Raw genomic sequence first — 22295 nt, 5'->3', positions numbered from 1 at the left:
TGAATCATATTTGCTAAGCGCAAAGAAGTATACATACATATATATAAATATATGTACATATCAAGAAATGCTCTTCTATTTACACATACATACATTTCCGGGTACATACTTGCATATGTGCGTATGTACTTCCATGAGTAAGTAGTTTTTTGGCGTTCAAAATGAGAATGCACATTGCGGCATTGTAATTAAGCAAGAGGGTGGATTTAATTGAGGAATCGGGCATGCATTAATGATGATGACTGTAGTATGTGTAATTAACTGTAAAAATTGTAGAGGAAATATGCAACTTTGTATATGCAATTAACTGTAAAAATTGTAGAGGAAATATGCAACTTTGTATATGCAGAAATACACATACACATATGCCACAACTAGAGCGAGCTATTAAGAGAAAATGTCGCCATATTAAATATTTACTTGGGCTACACAAATACATACACATATATATATATACAGATATATTTAAATACATACATACATACATAAGTGCAATCGGTAAACTAGGGTTCGCACCCCTTTTAAGTTTATTTAATTTTACTGGTGCAAGAAACTTTTAAATTGCCACACTCACATGAATTCGCCGGAAAAATCGGCAAAAGTCGCAATTTTAAATTCGACACTTTTGCGAAATAGCTAATCGAACTACATACATATTGACTCCGACATAGTGTAAAATGGCATCCACAAAAAGTCCAGCATGTGTGCCAATTTCTTGAGTGTTAAATTATGCCATACGGAATATAAATCGAAATCAAATCGGAAATAGTGTGCTTCTGTGAGTTGCAGTAAGTGCTTCAGCTAATTGATTGCGAATTATAAACGAAAAAAATTATATTCACCCAACAAACACAACAATTAGTGAACGACTTTATTATAATTAGATATTAAGTGACCCTCCTCTAGTCTGTAGAGTAAGAAAATCTCTCGTAAAATAACAGAAAAATAAAGTGTTCTCAAAGAAAAACAAGCCAAAATACTCCAATTGAGCAAAATAAGTCCTCCTAACACGTCCTCTCTCTATCACACAATATTTCTCTCTTTCACTCTTTCTCTCTCTCTCTCCCTCTCTCTCTCGGTCTCTCTAATTTTATTTTATTTTACCTATAAAATTTTTTATTTTAGCTTTTAAATAATGTCTAATTTAAGTAAAACAGCTTGCTTGTTACATTTTGCAAGTATTTTTATCTGTTTTATAACCTGGCCGATTTTATTTTATTTTTTCTGTATACTTTCCAATCAAGTTTCAGTATAGTTTCTTATCATTGCTTTCGACTAAAGAACAATTTGAGAGTTATTCCAGTTATCTAAAGTAATAATCAATTTGAGACACTGTTTGTGGATATATTGTGCTTGTAATCCGTATGTGTCAGATTCCAAAAAAAAACTCAAAAAGATTGCTAAAAACTCTAAGAAGAAGACGCCTAGCCGTGTTAGTTAAAGCTGAGCATCCATTATGCTATGAGATCTCTACTTAAAATGTTCACCTTTGCTTCTTAGACCGAGTAATCGAAATCGAATCATGACCCTTAAATTTTGACGATTGTCCTCATATTGAACTGGAAACACAGAGTAGGCTCAAAAAAACAAAATTCGTTTAAGTTTGTATTAGTGGGAATACAATTTACAAAATCGCTTGCTAGTAAAACTGGAAAAAGAATTCCTTGGCTCTTGAGCAACTAATTTTTTCCTATCCTAAAAACGAAATTAAAAGACTTAGAGCAAAAGGAAAATAACACGAAATTTCGGACCTCAAGATGTTACTCATAGGCTTCAACCTGCAAAAGGAAGTGTTATAGAGATCCCTGTTTTACGAACTGTTTATACAAACCAGATATCTTTCAACCTAATTGTGTACCTGTGAAATTGGGAGTTTTAAAATTACAGTAATTCTAAATTTAGGTTTCAAACCCACCTGCAGTCGCACAAAGTTTCTCTATAGACAGCTTTTTCCGTACCAAATATTATAAGCACATACTTTTGCGAAGAAAAATAGAGAAGCGCCGTAATAGTGAACACAGAGCACTGTATTACTAAGCCGCAGACATTTTTTTTCCAGCACAACACAACACAATGGTTACATCAAGGTACTCAGTAGCTTCAAAAACACTTTTAGGAAATTGCATGCAGCTTGACTACATCATTTGACTCAGGCTGCAGTAATCCAAGAACAGTTCACATCATGAACCGAATTCATAGAACACAAAGACTGCATTTAATATTTACCGATTTAAACAAGATTCGATCGTAGAAATAACAGCCCTTGCCGAATAAAATCCGAGTCAATTCCTATAACGTAGAACCGGCGTTGTGGGAGTAGCCTCAATGGACTTAATATTCATCAGAATAATTTTTATCGGCTGCTTTAACGAGGGCAACACCATCAACACCGATTATTATATAATATAACTGGATCGTTTGAAGGGCAAAATCAAATACATTGAAAACGATAAAAAAAAATTGCATAAAAACTAATTTGAATTGCTAAATAATCCAGCAGGTTTTCTGATCTAGACCCGAGCCTTTTGCCTATTTTCAGACCTCCAGAGCATGGCCTATTATGAGCAGCATAGATGTGGGCTATCTCTAAGTAAAAGTTATTGTAAAAAGTTGAAATATCGCTATAATCGGTGTATCTTCAGTCATCACGCATATAAGAATTTCTCTGAGGAGGACAGCATATATAATATGTATATGTTTTAAATTAATAAGTGTTTACTTCTAAACAAAACCAAAAGTTTTTCTTTCCATCGATCAATATTTTCAACAAGTGCATATGAGAAATTGCACTTTCCCCACACGAAGAGGTTATTCCGATGTGACCCTCAGCATTAACAGAGCTGCTTTAATAAAGTGTTAGAAAAGTGCAACAACTTCAGCGATGCATGAATTTTTCACACATTGGAAGCATTTGTCATTCAATTGACAAGAGCAGCAATCTTGAAGATCGATATCTGCGCCATGATGCGACTCAATAAAATACATGTGTGTTTGCTTCGTTGGTTGGACATAGATCTAAACATTATTGTTTGTATGTATTTATGCACGTAGAGCACATGTAAACATTATACCAGCCAATCTTGGAAAGTACTCGCTTCGCAACGTACAAAACATACTTTGAATATATTTATGTAGATATGTGCAAGCGGACATGCATGAATGAATAAAAATGTACTCGTAGAGGGTGTTAGAAAATTAACTTTGGAAACTGTGTGCCGCGTAGGAAAAATCAATGGGTGTGAAATTGTACTGATGAAATGTGAATTACCGATTTTTGGTGTTAATTGTAAAGGAGTTAAAAAGAGGAATATTAACATAACGGATATGCCTTCAAATAGCAGGAGAATAATAAACAAACAAGGAAGGGCTAAGTTCGGATGAAACTGAATATTTTATACTCTTATAATATACAAAGAGCAAAGCTCAATAAATACTTTCAGGTGTTAAAAAAACTATACGTGATATAAATTCAGTCAAATAGAATTTATAGGTATACGGGAGCTAAGGTAATACTTGGAGCGATTTCGCACAACTTCCGCAGTAGTATGTCCCATATTTTTAGTTTGCTTAATATTGGTAATACTTATATCTCATATTGACCGACATATATAGTATAAAGCCCACCGGAAGTTTAAAATTTTTATACTCGGTATGCAGGGACTACGGGTAGTATTTACCCAAGTTTATGCAATTTTGGCACCAGAACATATTATTACTTTAAAAAGTTATTATTTGAGTTTCATTGTTATACCTAACAAATTGACCGTTATTTTTGGTAAAAAGTCAGCGATAGACCCACAAGACCCATATATATATATTCGGTATCTAGGGGGTTTGATAAGTTATGACCGTATATCGAACATTTTTGAGATGATGTCATATCTATCATAGTGCCCTCAAATATTTGTTCAAAGTTTTCTCCCAATATCTTCAATGGCGTTTGAATGATTTTCCTACAGGATGTGTCTGTGTAAGTCGGTGATTTTCTAGCTTGTATGCAGCGAAGCAGAAGATCACTCGATATTTGACGCCTTTAGCATAATTTACATAACAAACACCGAGCCATCTTGCTGCCAACCTTAAATGTGTATACAAAGAAAATCTATAAGGAGGAAAGAATGTTATACCAAACAAGAATGTGAACAGAAAACCAAAACAAACAACAACAAAACGAGCACACCGTATGCACTTATAGCGCAGTGCTGCACTGAAAATAACATCAAAAGCAAATTTAACGAAGACAACAACAACAACAGCCATATAGCACAACGAAGCTAGCTCTTTGTATGGCTGCATTGACCGCGTGTATCTCATAGATACCAAATGCATAGAAACCAAATGCATAGCCGCTGCTTCACGAGAATTTTTTCCGAGCAGTTTGCTTTTTTTATCCGCTTTTGCCGCTCCACTGCAGCTTGTTGTTATTGATTGTACGCTTGAAGATGGTTGCTGTTGTTGTTGGTTTTACATTCGTAAAATGCTTCAATAGTTTCCTACGCTGCTTAAAGCAGTAGTTATTGTTGTTATAATTATTGTTTTTTTGTTGTTGTTATCGCAGTTGCATACGGATTTTGTTTGGCTTCGTTTGTTGTGGAAAAACTGCAGCAGCGGCAACGTGCCCACCAACAACAACAATGTGGCAATACGCACGTTTGCATGGCAATCAATGCGTTCGAAGCATAAACAATATGTTGTTGCTTTGTTTTTGTTGTTATTTTTTCTTTAGCTTCTCGGTTGTTTGTTTTATCACCAACAGCAATCACATTTTGTTAGTTTTCTAATCCCTCGGTGCATTTACATTTGCTTCTGTCGCTTTGTTTTCTTTGCCAGTTTCTCCTTGCACTCTCGCTCACTCTCTTTCCCAATACGTGTTCTCCAAATTGTTTTTCTCGATTTTTAACTTTGCCCCATTTTCCAGCTTGTAAAGATTTTCTATTTGTTATGCTATTGAAAATATTATTTCCTTTCAGCTTGTTTGTGTTTATATGTGTGTGTTCGTGTACGGAAATTGTGAGAGAGAGAGAGAGAGAGAGGAAAGCGAATGTCGATGCGATAAAAGCACTTTAAGTCAAATTGCTGAAGTAGGGACGTTCTACTTACCGCACACGTGTGAATGAAGTTGCGTGTTTTTGTTCGCTTCTTGAGATTGGGGTCGATAATATCTGATCAAATTTGACTCGGACTGGGCCATTTTAAAGAAATAAAAATAAATTTTCGAGGATATACAAAGGTATTGTTGGGTGTTCTTACAGTGGCTGCCAGTAGCTCGATTGGAAGATTAATGAAGATGAGATGAAAGAGGTTCATATTTTAAGAATTCTCGACATTTTATATTCGAAATATCACGTTAAACGGCTCATCGTATTCATATACTGACTACAGAAGGTAAATAGTTATGGTAAGGGAATCTTAGTGTAGGCTAAAGGTTGCAGGATTTCGGTAAGAAAACAGTAAGTAAGATTCGAAAAGATTTGGTGAACTTAAATAAGATTTACTTAATTTAAATCAGCGGCGGCTACTAAAATTCGATGATGGACTCATCCTGGAAATATAAAACTAGAAAAATTTAGAAGCGTTCTTAGACATTCAGAATAAGATCCCGAATCATAATTTGACTGCGTCGTCTACAAGGTAACCAAGCTAAGTTTTGTAAGATTAAACTATAATGAAATTAGTTTAAGTACATAGAATGAGTTCATTCGTAGGAATATAATAACATAATATCATTACTGTTTCAACAATATCCTTCTCCACAGATTTAGGGCATTATAGATTATTTTCCAATCTCATCCCAAAACAAGCTCCATCTCAAGCCATCCAAATGATTTTTTGAATGTCTCTATCTGATCAAAAGATTACAAACATAATACATTCTATTATTCAAAGTTCCAAATTTATGGTACAACAAAAGCCAACATTCCCAGGCTCCCTACATATTTTTATACAAATGAAAACAATTTACCCCAAACGAATCTTACAGGCCTCTACTTCCCACAGACCGCCACTGTGTTTTATTGCCATTGTGCCTACAAAGACATTTTTGGCAATAAAGGATCGAAAACAATAACAGCAGGAACTATTACAAGAACAAAAGTTGGAGACAAACCAAAAAACTGTAATAAAATCTAAAGAGCAAAACACGAAGGACGAGCCTACAAACAGAATTTACTAAATTGCTTATACTATGTATGTAAGAAACGCACACTCAGACACACATACACATCCACCCACACATCCTGCCAACAGCAACGCCGGCCAATATTGGCAATTGGCAACACGACAGAGAGCAGGACTTTGCTTGCCTTCGATTACAAGAGAGCGGGCGATTGAGAGCGAGAGTGCTAGAGCTTGTGAGTAAACTAAAACTGTTTAAATAAGAAATAAATTTGCAACAACAACAATGCGAAAGGTGAATGCAAAGAAGCACGTAAACAAAGCCGAGAGCATAAACAACAACCAGAACCCACAGCCATAAGAGACGACAGGAACAACAATAACATTGGCAATGCAATGTTAAATAGTAAACAACCGTAAGAAGAATGGGGAGTGGAGTCAACGCAACGAAGGAAATGTTGCCATAAAAACGTGCACGCAAAAGGCAATGGCAAACATAAAAGAGGCAGAAGCGTCCAAGCAGCCAGCGCGTAGGCGAAAGAACAAGCGCAGCACAGGACGATTCAGCCGATTCAGGAAGCACAACAAAGCAATAAGGTAATAGCATAACAGCAACAATCCACAGATACAGTGCACAGCACGGCGGGGCAATATAAACGGAGAGTAAATGCTCTGAATGTTTATTGCCTCGCCGTTGCACGTGTAGGAACTGATGTTTGGCTGGAGCATACGCGTTTGAGTGTTTGTGTGCCTGTGCTTCTGTGCGATTATATGTGTGCATGACTTTATTGTTTATGGTAGAGTTGCCAAATGCAGTGCATTAGTACCTACAACTGTACAATTTAAAGCCTCAACAGGAGCTAGAAGTAATTCCATTTTCCAAATGCTTCTACAAGAAGTTTAAGTTTTAGATAAAATTACAAGAGCAATATATGAATTTCTGAAAGTTTTGATATTTTTCAAAAAAAAATAGATCTTTAGAATATTAGATTTCATGCCAATCATACAAAATTAAGAGCCTTCAATTCTAATTGATCTGATTTTTCGAAAAGTAGGTCAATGTTAAAGTAAATAGTTCAATATTTATGTCATATATTTTTATATATAAACCAATTCGGTACCAATTAAGTTTTTTTATTGGTTTAAGAGTCTAAATTCTATAAAACCAATTAAAAATTTAAAGCAAAAGCAAATTATTATTTTATTTGAAAAATATTATATTTTACAATAATATTAAAATATGTTCGGGTTGTAGATCCCAATTTCACAAAACCTTAATATTATATAAAAAAAAAATTTTTTGTTTTTTTTAATATTCGAAATTTAACAGTCTTGTCGCCCTGATATATTTTCTTCAACAGCCCAAAAAATTTTACATTAACGATTTTCGGACTGATGTTTTCCTTGCTGAACTTATAATTTTTAATAGCAAAGTTTCGGTTATTTACATAAAGTGGTTGTCAGATCACAGAGAAGTAACCACCGGTTCTTTCTGCAAATCACACGAACTACCTTACATTCTACTCAAAATTTCAAAATATACTCTCAGTTTATATGTATAATTGAATATAAAAACGTAACCGGCTACCGTTTACTTCGAATTACAGCTATATGCTATAGTGGCCAGATCTGAACGATATGTTCGGAATGCAGCAACAATTCTCCTTCCACAATAATCCATGCCGAATCTCCAGAAGATATTTATCTTGCCAAATAAAAAAGTTTCCATAAAAAAAAGGTCAATTTGTATGTAACTAAAGGATGTAAGTGGTCCGATATCGGTGGTTCCAACGAATGAGTAGCTTCTTGGAGGAAACTAATGTATGCAAAATTTCAAATCGATATCTCAACATCTGAGGGAGTAGTTCGCGTACATACAGACAGACAGACGGACATGGCTAAATCGACGTTTTCACAACGGTGCCCCTCACAACTTGAAAACTACTGCACCAATCTTTGTAAAAACTCAACAATATTTCCATACAAGTATATAATTTACGAGGTTACTATGGCGAGTTATTTTCAAATGTATCAATATTTGTTATCAAAGTGTTCCAAAAAAGTATGTACTAAAATTTCCAAATACCCTTTCGGCGTTGCCTAGGGAAAACTATTATTTAACGGATGTATTTTGATTTTTTGATTTCCGATAATCCAGCAGTAGGTTAAGAGTGGCACCGCAATCCAACTTTTTTTCGAGAATGGTTCCAATGATTGCTGCTGTTGTAGCATTTTTTTAATTTTCTTATTGACAATTTTACACATACAATTTTCTAAATGTCGTACTATAATGTACCACCATTTTTGGAAAAGAGAATTTAACTCTATCGTCATTAAGAATTCAACAAAACTAGTATGCTTTTGCACGAATAAAGCTGCAAAATGGTTAAGCGCCTAAAATTATGTTAGTAATATTGAAACGCTACATTTAAAATTTATTAGAAATCATTAGGAACAAGCCTGCCTAGAAATTGTACATATTGCTATTCGCTGAGCAACTCACTGGAAAACAACAAACAAGTAAACAATGTTGGCAACTCTACACAACGGCTGTGCTATCATTCATATACTTATAAATTTTTTTCAACGTTGCTTTATTTGAATGTAGGCAAAGGCGATATTGATTGCCGCGGCCGGGCAGAGGACGAAGAATGCATTTGTTGACGACCCGGCAGTATGCTGGAGGGGCGATCGATTTTGGTGGTTGTTTGTTTTCATACCTAAAGCGCTCTCACAAACACACACAAAATACGGGCAAGCCAGCCAGCAAGCAAGCAAAAGCAATCCAACAAACAAACAAGCAGATACACATTTGTTACTTCACATACACATACTCTCATGAGAGCACGAAAGTGTGGTGAAGAGCTACATTATGGTTATGGCTAAGCGTGCGACGACGTAAACAAAAATTTGAATTTTTCAAATCAGTTTTTGGCGGCACTCCAAGCGGTACAGACCGGTCAAATCGCATGCAAGTGTTTGCGTGTGTACCTGTGTACGAAATTTTACGTATGGCTGTGTGTGTGTGCGTGTGTGTTTAAGCGGGTTAAAACACGTAACGTAAACGCACGACGCGCGACGTGATTAAGGGAAGAAAGTGAAGCGCCTATGAAATATATTGTATTGATGAATGGAGCGCCGGAATCCTGTGCGCGTAAGGATATGCATACAGATGTACACCATATAAAGTGAAAGTGAATTGTAAATAATAAGATTAACAACAAAAACAAAAAAAATTGTTTAATATTTAAAAAAGTTAAGAAAAATAAAATTGTGCCAAATTTGTTTTAAAGTAGAAAAATGTACAGAAGCTGACAAACAGAAAACACTGCTGACTACATGCACCCTCGTAGGCAACAACAACAAGAAAACCATAAAATAATTTCCTTACACAAACGGTAAAAACGTACATTTCCGCACTTAAAGCAGTCATTAAGCACACAAAAAGCCCAGAAATTGCAACTAATCTCCGCTGCAATAAAACATTCAACAACATAAATAAAAGAAATTACCTAAACGCAATCATTAGCAACATGGAAGCCAGCAGAAATGCCACCCCCATAAATCAAATCACTTCCACTGCCAACGCCAACGCCAAAGCTACCATCACCTTCAATGCTAGCAATAGCAACAAAAACACAAACAACAAAAATCACAACAACACCGCTTCCAGCAACAACATTTCGAGTGGCTCGGTTGTCTTTGAGAACGGGACAATCATGGGTGCCGTATACGACTACAATACGAGCTACAGCAGCAACTGTAGCAGTGGCAGCAACAGCAACAGCAACAACAGCATTAGCAGTCATAGGAATAGCAGCTATTACCAACAGCCGGAAGGGCAGTTTGCCAGCATACCGGAGATTGTAATCAACGGCAGCTACAACAGCCATCAGAATCTACACCACCAACAACAACAGACACAAAAGCTATATCAGCAAACAGAGGCTCACATGGCCGATTCATCCAGCAATTGTGATGATTCCGCCATTGAAAGCACCGCACTACTCTCCTCCACCGACAACACCAACACCAACGCCACGATGAATGGCGTTGTAGATTTGGATGCCGTTGAGGCGTCCGATGCTGTGGCGAACGATGAATTCGAGCAATTCCTGTTCAATCGCAGCACCTCCGATAGCAACATACTCGAGTCCAGTATTTATAGCGAACTCCAATTTCCGCCCTCAATCGGTAGTCTCAGTATTGGCAGTGGCGTGGGCGCTGCGTATGTGGGCGGTGGTAGTAGTGGTGCTGCTGATGCTGCCGTTGTTGGTTGCATGGGTACATCAATGGCCCAGCAATGTCAACTGGCGGCCGCACGCGCTCAACTGCAGTTGCCGCCACTGCCACCGATGAGCGCGGCAAATGCCGCCAACGCTACCACCACGAACAACAACAATAATAATAACAATAACAATGCCAGCGTAACCGAACTGGCCGAGCTGCTGAACACGAGCACCTGTTCGCGTGAGTCATCGTCGCGTGCCAGCAAACGCTCACGTACGCGCAAGTCGCACAAAACGAGCAGCAAAGCGAAATGGAATGCGAATGTGGCTGTAAATGCGACACAGGGTGCTGTTACAGCGGCAGCAGCTGCGGCTGCTGCCACCTATCCACCACAATATGCGGCCATATTTCTAGATCATGGCAATATGACAGCGGCTGCCAATGCAATGGGACAGATTGCAAGTGCGGCAGCTGGTTCGCCCTTCTTGAATGCACCGATTGTGGATGCCGCAACGGCGGCAGCATACTTGCAACAACAGCCGTATCAGCTGATAACTACGGCGACGGCGCCATATGCGCATCTCGGCAGGCATCTGCACCACAGGTGGGTGAAAAGCAATACCATAACCGTTTACAAGACTATATGTATACTTATAGATTTATATATAAAAGTTATTTACTCATTTAATTAGCTATATATAAGATACTTTCAATATACAGGCGCTTTATATTCGTATGTGTGCGTTTAACGCACGTATGTGTTGGTTGTTGAGTAATTTCAACGCCGCTGTAATTGAAAGTGTGGTGACACACAGAGAGTTTATGCGAATTTTCAGCTTAAAGCCAATAATTAATATGAAGCTTTAAGTATCACATTTAAAAGCTTATATTTATACACATACATACTTACATATGTATACACGAAAGTGAGTAGGACACGTTTATATTATGACATTAAATGTCATTTATTGAAAACATAACATGTTAATGCCATTTAATGGTATTTTTTATTAAAGAAAACTTAAAAACCTTGACATGTTGCCGTTACGTGTCATAACTTTTTGTAGCAGCAGGAGTGAACAAGCCATTAGCTGCAGAAAAATCAACTTTGAAAGTATAAATATTCTTTTATTTTAATATATTAATAAAATAAAGACTATTCCTTGCTAAGATCGATTTCAATTTGAACTGTTTGCAACGTATTTTCGAGATTTAAGATAGATATTTGAGAGTATGGAGAGCGCATGAGCAATCAAAGCATGACTCTTAAGCTAATCTCACTAATAATCTAGTTTTTGTTGCTTTGCAAACATAGTTGTCACCTAGTTCCTGTTCGTATTACTTGTATATGGGAATCGAACTAGTCTCGCCGTGAATGAAATGTTTAACGAAGAACTTTATTGAAAATATTTTTTTGTTTCAAAATATCGTTTGAAGATTATAATATATGTTTACAAAGCAGTATCCTAAAGATTCAACAAATGTTGAAAATATCCTTTTGCTTAGAAAATATTTCTATTATTTTGAAGTTATATTTCTGTTGGGATAAGCTTCCCAACTTTTTTGAAATGTCAAAGAATCAATTTTAAATTTGTCATTGAGAATATTTTTTCTAGACATTCGTTAGAACCTTGAACTATTGTATTATACAACATATTACATGTTCAACTATGATTTCAACTGCAATTTTCCACAATAATACTTAAATAATTACATATTTTGAGTTAATTTTTTTGATTTTTTTGCAACAAATTTTGTTTCATTGTTAAAAGAAGATCACTGTTTTATATTCGGATTATGTTGTAGAGCTTTTTCAATAATGGGGACCATCAAAAAGTATATTCAATTTTTTGTTAACATAAAAACAACTACTGCACATAGAATATTCTTCTTTTTTTACCCTAAAGAATAATACTACTTGATACACATCCTTGTTTCTTGTTATGAAATGTTTGGTTAGTCAAAGGTTCAAGGTTAAGTCATGAAAAATAAACGTTTAACTTAATTCTTCACTTTACAGTACGAAAACTTTGAACAGAACCCTAACAGATGCCCTAAAACACGTATTCGTTTATACCCTGAACAGGTATACTGGTCGTTTATACTAAGTTTGCCAAGAATTTTGTAACACCCAGAAGGAAACGTCGGAGACCTTATAAAATAAATGTTTATATGGTATATAAATTATCAGCGTGACGAACTGAGGCGGTCCAGCCAATACGCGAACTAGTCCCTCAGTGTTTGAGATATCGATCTGAAATTTTGTTCACATTATTTTCTTCTCAAGAAGCTGCTCATTGGAAAGAACCACCGATAGCGAACCACTATAGATATAGCTGTCATACAAACTGACCGATCGGAAACAAGTTCTTCTATGGAAAACTTTTTTACTTGACCAGACATGTTCACAAAATTTGGCATATATATATATTTCAAGGCAACCCTATAATTTCCGAACAAATTGTTTAGATCAGACCACCATAACGTATAGCTGTCATACAAATTTACGGATCAAAATCAAGATATGGATCTTTTTATACCCTTTTATGCTATAAGAAATGTACCTGTGAAGCGTATTATAGCTTTTTTTAAATTTTTTAAATTTCCTTAACAATTTGTCGTAAAACACCTATCATATAATTAACGTAGGGAAGGCTTTCAAATTATTGAGAGTGCATTAAGTAAGAAGCAGAAGCAGTTTTTCGTTTTAAAACCAATACTCCTGCCATTCGTCTTAGCTAAACCATAACACACTTCAGATTTAATGTAGTACTTGTTTCGTAAAGTCACGCCACAGCGTGACCTGTAGCATAACCTCTAGCCTTAGCAGTATCCCAAGAAGCTATAAAAAGTTTCTAAAGTCACGTGTCTTTCATTTCTCTCACCAACATATGCGAGGGATTTCAAGCCAAACAGAACATGTTTTCAACGCAACCTCGCCTTTTGCTTAGAAATTGTGCTGCTATAAAGGAATGTGTCCTTACACAACACACATAGGCACTCATACGGAGACCAGCATTGCGACAAAATCAAGTTATCACGCACGAAATCCACAAATCAATAGCAACATTAACCAACATAATTTAAGTAATCAAACACAAAACACACACGCATACATATATACATACATATGCATTTTTCCAATTTATTTGTTTTGCGAGCAAATGAAAATTTATCGCTTTAAGTGTATCGATATTTGTAGGGCGCACAGCAAAGCGTCAACAAATTTCCATCATTTTTATTCCTGTCACAATCGCAGCCAAGTCGGGCGCAAAGTGTGAACAGTGTTGCTTGCGGCGTAGCTATTTTTGGTGCTTAAAACAAAGGGACGACGTCCTTGTAACATGCGTTTTTATTGCATGCCCTACACACACACACACACGCACATGCGCGTACAAAGCAACGTTGGGAAGTAGTAACACGGGGGCGGGGCGGCAAGCAGTCGCTATGTTGATGATGATTTGTTTTTTGGCTTCTTCATTGCTACGAGAACTTTTTCAATACAATCCCATACATTACAACTATGTACTTGCTCCAATTCTTGTTGTTGTTCTTTTTGGTTTCTTTGTTTTTTTGTTGTGCTATTTCGTGCCACTACTGATGTTGGCTGCGCCAAAAGTCCACTCGAACCGCAGCGATGCGAAGTTAAAGTGGCTCCTAAATCAAAGCCAGTCATCCAAAATGTCGAAAACCACCCCAGAAGCAGACGGAATACGTGTAACAAATGAAACAAAAGCAGAACTATTCGAAATGAAAAAATGCGCCCAAAAAAATAAAACAAAAATGGAGAAAAAATCAAACCTGGTGTCCAACGAACACAGCAAGCATATGCATATGAAAAATATAATGAAAAAAATCGGAGCACAAGAACAAGAACGAAAACGGAAAAAATCAGAAATATTGTTTGGAGCGGGAAATGAAATCAAGCATCTCTCGAAAAAGTTTCAGTTTGACAGGCGCATTTAAAATTGTAATTGGCATGCTCCATCACGATGCGGGATGGATGGATGGACGGACGGACGGACAGCCAGAGGCCAGACGGACAAGCGGATGAATGTCTGAATGGGGCTGCTCTTGACTACTTGCCTGTTTGGCTGGACGGCTGGCTGCTTGACTGGGTAAACGCGGCGCAGCATGTGTGCGCGCGTGTGTGTGCGTGCCGCTATGTGGACGACGTGCAGACAAGCGCATGACTTAAACAATCGCGCACAAAAAGCTACCATGTATGTATGTGCGTACGCATTGTGTACAACATTTGGGGGCAATGAAAACTGTAGGAAAAAAACTTACAAAGAAAAAATTCACTCATAACAGCGCGCTGCGGCAAAGCTTCGGGCACCCAGCAGCAGCGGCAGCGGCGGCGCAGAAGCTGAGGCAAACTTTTACGATTTTTTCAGCGCACATTTGTCTTCACTGCGTACATTTTATTCGAAAACGTCCCCACCACCGTCGTGGTGCGATTACCGCGTTGGCTCACTTATCATTGCCCGAAAATCTTGTCACGCTAACGCATGCAACGCACATGCATACAAATGTGCCACAAGCAGTAATGTGGCGCGCTGGTTGCTGCAACACACAGAGGCGCGCGCGGGCATTGAGTGGAGCTTACCGAGGAGCCTTCTCGGTTTTATTGTATTGTTTAATATGTACGCGTATAAAAGTTGGTGATTGTCGCTTGCCGCTTGCCGCACTCATTGTATCTGTGTGTTGCCGCAATCTGCGCCACCGCCGCCGCCGCCACGCACTTGAGGCCGCCACCGCTCAATAGTGCTGCCTTAATACGCTTTTGTGGCATATTAAACGTGCGCGACGAGGAAACGCATTTATAGCGCTTCATTGTCGACAATTTCATTTCATTATTATTTTTGTCCCTTTGAGCGCGCACACACGCGCACAAACACATGCAAATATACACACTCATATTTGTATATTGTATTGTGTTGCTACTATTATTTTATGCTACTTTATTTTATTTTACTTTATTTCATCTTTTCTCACCGAGAAACTTTGCGCTTGCCTTGCCATTGTTGGAGCAGCGCTGGCAGTCAGACTGACAGACAGACATAAACTTCTGTGCTTACGTACTTACTTACTTACTTATAGGTATATGCTTGTGTCGCTGCCGATTCACTGCCAAACGTATTTCGTATGAGTTTGAATACACACATTTCTCCATATATATTTCTATGTGTGTGTTTGTGTGTGCGCGCTTATGAGGAAATAGCGCCTGACGCGCGAAGCCAATAGAAATTCCACAAATGTCGCTATACTTTTGTAACACACAATGCGCGAACTATTTGTAGTTGCCGTTGTTTTTTATTCATTTTTTTATTTTCTTAATTTTGTATTTTTCTTTTCCGTTTTTTTATTTCTGTTTCTTTTTATTTACATATATTTTTTTGGTATGCTTTGTTATTCTTTCACAGCTATTTAGTTGTCATTTCTACTATATTTACTCACTCTAAGCAAACGTTGGAGACTTTTCTCCGCAATTTATTTTTATAATTTGCGTTTGTTTTCTTTTTGTAATTTTTATTTTTCCTGCTACTTAATTTTTATCTCTTCCTGCCATCAGCCATCAAACATTTGCATGTCGCTGCTGCCAAAAAGTTTTGAAATGTCTGCTTTTTAGTATTTGACACAGACAATGTTGCAGCTGAATATGTGTGTTGTACTCCTTTGAGTAGACCAGTTCATTTACTCAAACATACACAGCAACAGAAACAGAAACAGAAATTAATGCCCGCGTCTGTACGTGCGCCCGTCATAATGGGTGGCCCTTGCATAAATCTACTTCACACCGCCAGCCGTCGCACAAGATGCTTGGGGAGGGCGGGGAGGTGGGTTGACTAAAAGATGCAGTCAACAGCAGCAGCAGCAGCAACAACAACAACAGCAACGGGCAACCGGCAGCTGGCTCCGAATGCGAATTGTGAATTAGAGCGTACACAATAATAACAAAAAACACGATTAATTACTTTAATGATATGTACGTTGATAATTGTATGGTACTTAGTGTCGTTGGGCTGCCAACTAAGTGTTGTAATTGACCCAATTATATAAATACATATATATACATGTGTTAGAGCACGTATGCGTTGGTATGTGGTGTGTGTGGGTAATAATTTGGCATGAAATTTGGTAGCTACTTTATATTAAATCTGTATCTGAAAGTCCTCCCAACAGTAATATGAAGAAAATAATTTAATTCTATATCTTGGGCTTGTGCGTGCCTACGTGCTTATGTCTGTATATATGCAAGTACTGGGGGAATGAGCTAGTTTGTTGAATTCTTAAAATTTTAACTGTAATGAATTAGAACAAGGAACAAATTTACTTCGATTGCACCATATACAAACCAAACCACCTCAAACCATAATACAAGTATATGCCAAATTTCATAAAGATAACTTGTCAAATAAAAGAGTTTTCCATACAAAAACTTGATTTTGACCGTTCAGTTTATATAGTATTCTTGAGTAGAAAAGGGCGTGTGCGAAATTTCAAATTCACTGTCGCTTGTTTACGTTCTCAAGACGAACTTTTTTACTCCTAGCCAAAGTTTAACCAACCCTTTTCTTCAATTATTTTGTTCAAATATAGGACACTTGCAAGCTTTCTACCCCAAAAGCTTTCGAATACGTGAGCTTCAAAGTATTCTCGCAGTACTAAGAATATTTTTCATAACAAGAATATCTACTCATGCTAACTCAAAAGTAAACTAGAGAGTAATTGGTCGATAAATATTGTAAATTAGTAATGGAAATGAGTAGATTAGAAACAACAGAAGCTTTATTTAAAGTTAATGTTTACATATCTCACTGAACTATAATATATAATAATATAGTTTAGATAGCATTGAAGATGAAGATCGCAGTTCTATCATTATATATTATACTATGAAGATTTCTTCGAAGTCTTATGCTTCAAAAGCTTAAAGCCTTCTGTGTGCTTTCACTCATCACTTGATGTAAAAGGTTTTTTAATATATTTTTTATATTCCACCTTGTTGAGCTTGGCCGAGACGAGCATAGGTTCATTGAAGAAGACAGTGTGCGCAAACAAGTGGTCATCGTAGGATTGATATATTTAGTATTCATGTTATAAAGCTGTTTTTTTTTAGGACAAAGCCTTCATATACATTTTTTCGCTTCCCTTTGGATACCTTAAAGATATTCATATTCTAATTACAAAAGGATTAAATAATTCTCACTTTTCAGTCTCAGAAGTTTCTTTGAAGGAATTTTCAGAGCCTACCTATGGCCTACTTTACTACAAAGAAAAGAAAATCAAGTTGACCATACTGAAAATATTCAATCAATTTTGAATAAGGGCTATAAAAACCATAAGTACTGATGCATAAACAAAGCCAAATTAAATTGAATTCGGCAATATAAAATCCCGCAAATAAATTAAATCAAATTGTCAATAAAATTAATTTTCTTTTTTCACATTCAAATTATTTTTTCAATTAATGCCATATATTACATAAATAACTGCAATACTTTTTCCATGTACTACAATACACTTTTTCTCGCGTTCACTTCGCAATCAAAATTGACATCTTCAAACCACAAACCGACTAAACCACAATGGCACTCATTTGCTCTCTAGAGTCTATAAATTACACACTATCACAACACAATGTCCGTCAAACAGAATTAACAAAACGTATTTAATTTAAGTACATTGATAAAAGTGAAATAAAAATCGGAAAGAGGAAGGAATAAATTCAAATTGTAAGCAAACAGACACAATGGAAAAAATATATTAAAATATGTGTATAAAATACATATATTATATAATATATAAAAAATATATTTAAGAATTGTAAAATAAAACAAATGATTTTTTCATAAATTTTTTTCTGCACAGAAATCAAATTAAAATAACTTAATACCGTAAATTATGTGTTAATTTAGTCAAAGCTTGCCAAAAAATAGTTTTAAAAATTTAAATAAATAATTTTCTGCACAAAATTAATGTCAAAGTGCAGCATAACTTTGATCGCAATCAAAATGCAATATGTAAAATTCTAACAATTTAATGGAAAATTAATTTTGTTGCAAAAACTATAATCAAATATCAAATAAATCGCAGAAAAAACCGCTACAGACACTGAAACAACACTAACTCATTAAAAATCTGAGCAATCAAAGGTATTGACAAAAAAAATAACGAATTTACAAAAAACAATTTTTTACAAAAATGCATGCACTTTTGAACATGTTTGTGTTAGTATGTATGTGTTGGTATGCGAAAATGTTTGCGCCGAAAAAACCAAAAGTTTTCCACAAAAACGGCAATTCAATTAAAATTAGATTATAAATATTCGCTTTGTTAATACTTTGTTTCAATAGGCATTTCTTCCATGCAAATAAAAATATGTATATAGTATGTACGTAGAGCAAAAAGCAAGCAATTTGTACAATGCCAATTTCGGGTTGGCAGAAATGGGCGAGCAAAATTTGATGAAAATTCAAACATTTTCTACGTTACTTTTTTGTTAGTTATGCCAATTTTGACATTTTCGACAATTTTCGTTATGCAGAGGCCTGCGCGCCAGGCAACACGACTGCTGCCGATGACCTACGCAGCTGTATAAATGTGATGGGACTGCATTAGCTACACGGAAAATTGAATTCTAGAAATTACTTTTGAACACACTTATAAAATTAGCTCGAAATTAGAGTGGGAATTCCTAAAATTGTATATGAAACCCTTGAACCTAAATGTGGAATTCACGAACCACAACTAAATTTCACGCTAAATGCGGACCCATTTACTATTAACGTATAATTAAAAGGCTTATAAAGCAACAACAATATTCTGTATTTAATTAAACTGCAACTACAATTCAGTATTGTGCATATTTTTTCAATATTTTTCCAATGCAAATTAATTCTGAAACAAAAAATTCATCAAAAAATAATAATGATTGTGAAGCATTTAGTTATTGTAATTAAATTAGTTTTATTGTTTAAATGGAATTTTCGCAACACACAATTTTTGTTACAATTTTGTTGGTAACTATATATACATATATATATGCAGATGCAGCGAGCTGAGTAAACTAGTTAACAAATCCTCTGATAACCGCGAAAATTTACATTTATTCTGTGAACTTAATTATGCAGAAAAATAAATTTGCATAACTGCAAACAGTTATGCGTGCAATAAAATTTATGTTGCACTGCCGCACATATACACACACATGCACACATAAATGTTAGATTACCATTTAGAGTGGATATTGTTTGTAACTTCAAATAAGATAATCCAGATAAATCAATTTTAGCCTTTGCAATGAAAATAATGAAAAAGTACCAGTATTCGTTTAATAAAGTGGATTTATATAAGAAAAAAGTACTTAAAAAATATTTTTTTAGAACTTAGCATGTTTCAATAGATTTTTGGTGGCAGTCAACTTATATGGGTGCAGCACCTGTCAAGCACTCATCACTTTGTATCGGAATTAAAATGATTTCGGTAGTGATCTGATATGACCGTTATGTATTATTATGTCTGAAATATGATGTATTCCAGCTATTTGACATAAGTAGGGATTAAAAGCTTTTAGATATATAATAAATAGTTAATTTTTTGCTTTAATATTTCTAACGTAATTTTTTTGAGAACGAGTCTGGCGACACAGTTCAGTAACAGATTTAATATAAATACCAAGAAAATTGAATTTCAAAGCAAAACGAAAAATTTTTTAAAAAAGAAAAATTTTTGTTTTATTACGAATACCTTTATTTATGAGCGTCAAAAACAGGATCTACTTTTTAATTTATATAATAACAATAGAATCTCTAATACACATTCATACATACGTAATTATTCAGTTTCGGGAAGCTAAAAATATTTGTTTTGTTAGCGATTGACTTCGCATACGGTTGTGAAATGAATTCAAAAGCAATTTTCAAATTAATTAATTAATATATATTTTAATTAAAAATATGCCACAGTCCAAGTTTTTAATATTATAAGAGAAATTTTCAAACAAATTAGAATTTGTACAATATTAAAATTTGTGTGCAATCAGCTGCAAGCTTTAAGTGCACATGCACACGCACACTCAAAGAGCAACTGTAAATGCAATTGTTTGGTGTATGTGTGGGTGCCTAGTTAACAATATCTATACAGAGCAGTTGCAATATGTCACATTTGACTGCATATCTATGCATATTTATGCGCTGAAGCCCATAAGCACACATATACCTATGTATATAAATAATTATGTACACATATATGTATGCATGTTTATATACTTTCGTATGATTATCACATTGCCGTGCCGCACACTTGAACGCAATCAGCTTCAAACGCATACTCCGCACAATTGAAATTTAAATTGCTTTTGTCAGCTGAAGTGTGTAAAATCTCTTTAACATTGATAACAAGCAACAACAACAATAACAACAACTCCTACAAAAGCAAAAAGATAATTCATGTCTCACTGCAGCCATGCACAGCACCAGCAAATCAATTTGATGGACACTTGCATTAGAGTGTAGCGGTCATTTAACATAATCAGATTGTACAATATATAAATATATATATATATATATATATATATATATATGTACCTGCATATGTATGTAAATACTTAAGGCCACTACTGTTATGCTGGTGCCTTTGTTATTGTGATACAGCCAAGTGCTGCCGCTGATGAGCCACAAATAAGTGCCATGCAATCTTGATTAACACAAAATTATTATATTTGTCGAGAAGGAAAATTTGTTTGCTTGCCTTACTCTCTGTTTGTATACACAAACATACATAATTATAACTTTGTGTATGTGTATAATGCACACTAGAGAATTGAAATTAGCATACGCATACATATTTGAGTGATTTTGTTTAAATAATGGGTGACTGGAAATGTTTGATAATAATTTTTCAAGAAAATACGAAACTATTTGACAGCAAAAATAAATATGCACATTATTTCTATAAGTTATAAAAACGAAATATATTGAATAACGTTAACTTCGGCTGCAGCGAAGCTCTAATATCATTCACAGGTGCATTTCTTACAGCATAAAAGGGTATAAGCAGATCTTTATGTTGATTTCGATCAGATAGCAGTTGAATCGGTCAGTTTGTACGGCAGCTGTATGCTATAGTGGTCCAATCTGAACAAAATGTTCGGAGATTGTAGCGTTGCGTTGGAAATTAATTCATGTCAAAGTTTGTAAAGATACCTTGTCAAATAAAAAAGTTTTCCATACAAGAACTTCAGTTGAATCGGTCAGTTTGTATGGCAGCTATATGCTATAGTGGTCCGATACCAGTAATTCCAATAAATAAGTTGCTTCTTTGAAAGGTGAGACGATGTGCAAAATTTCAGATCGTTATCTCATAAGCGGAGGGATCTGAGTATATAGGACAAGGCTAAATCAACGCAGCTCATTGATCAATTAGAAATGTATGTTTAAAACTATAGCATAAAGCGATATCTTACTTAATTTTGTAAAAATTGTGGAAATTATTGTAAAGAAACTTTTTGGACAATCCAAAATAAATCTATACATATTATGTACATACATATGTATATACAATATATTATAGATAATGCCAGATGGCAAACCGATCAGTTAAATGTGGTGCTTTCATATAAATGAACAAATATGTACACGTACGTGCTTATATGCGCAATTTTGCTATTAATATATATTTATTATGTACATATCTTTGTACATAGGATATATTCAAGAACACCGTAAAGTAATGAAACCAACTACATAAAATGACCTGAAAATCTCAAGTAATCATCTAATTGAGCATACTCACATCGTTTCCACAGTCGATTTGTAAAGTATATATATTTAAGTATATGTAGACATTCATATATAAAATTGTATGGACTTTAATACATATATGCAGGCAAATGTTTTCTGGTACACATTTATAACGTACTTAAGTATGCCTTTGTCAGTTAGTAT

At 35.4% G+C, this 22295-nt stretch overlaps 1 protein-coding gene across 1 annotated transcript in view; it reads left to right on the top strand.

The window, feature by feature from the left end:
* Window positions 1–9046: 9046 nt before the first annotated feature.
* LOC106614748 (uncharacterized) overlaps window positions 9047–22295 on the top strand; it is a 44430-nt gene continuing 31181 nt past the window's right edge. The window contains exon 1 of the mRNA XM_014230645.3: window positions 9047–10948. Within this exon, the coding sequence (XP_014086120.2) occupies window positions 9648–10948 (1301 nt within the window). The 5' untranslated portion in view covers window positions 9047–9647. The remainder of the gene's footprint in view (window positions 10949–22295) is intronic.

Source organism: Bactrocera oleae, chromosome 4, assembly GCF_042242935.1.
Source record: "Bactrocera oleae isolate idBacOlea1 chromosome 4, idBacOlea1, whole genome shotgun sequence".
In the NCBI taxonomy this organism is placed as follows: Eukaryota; Metazoa; Arthropoda; class Insecta; order Diptera; family Tephritidae; genus Bactrocera; species Bactrocera oleae.
This window is presented reverse-complemented; position numbering and strand designations above follow the sequence as displayed.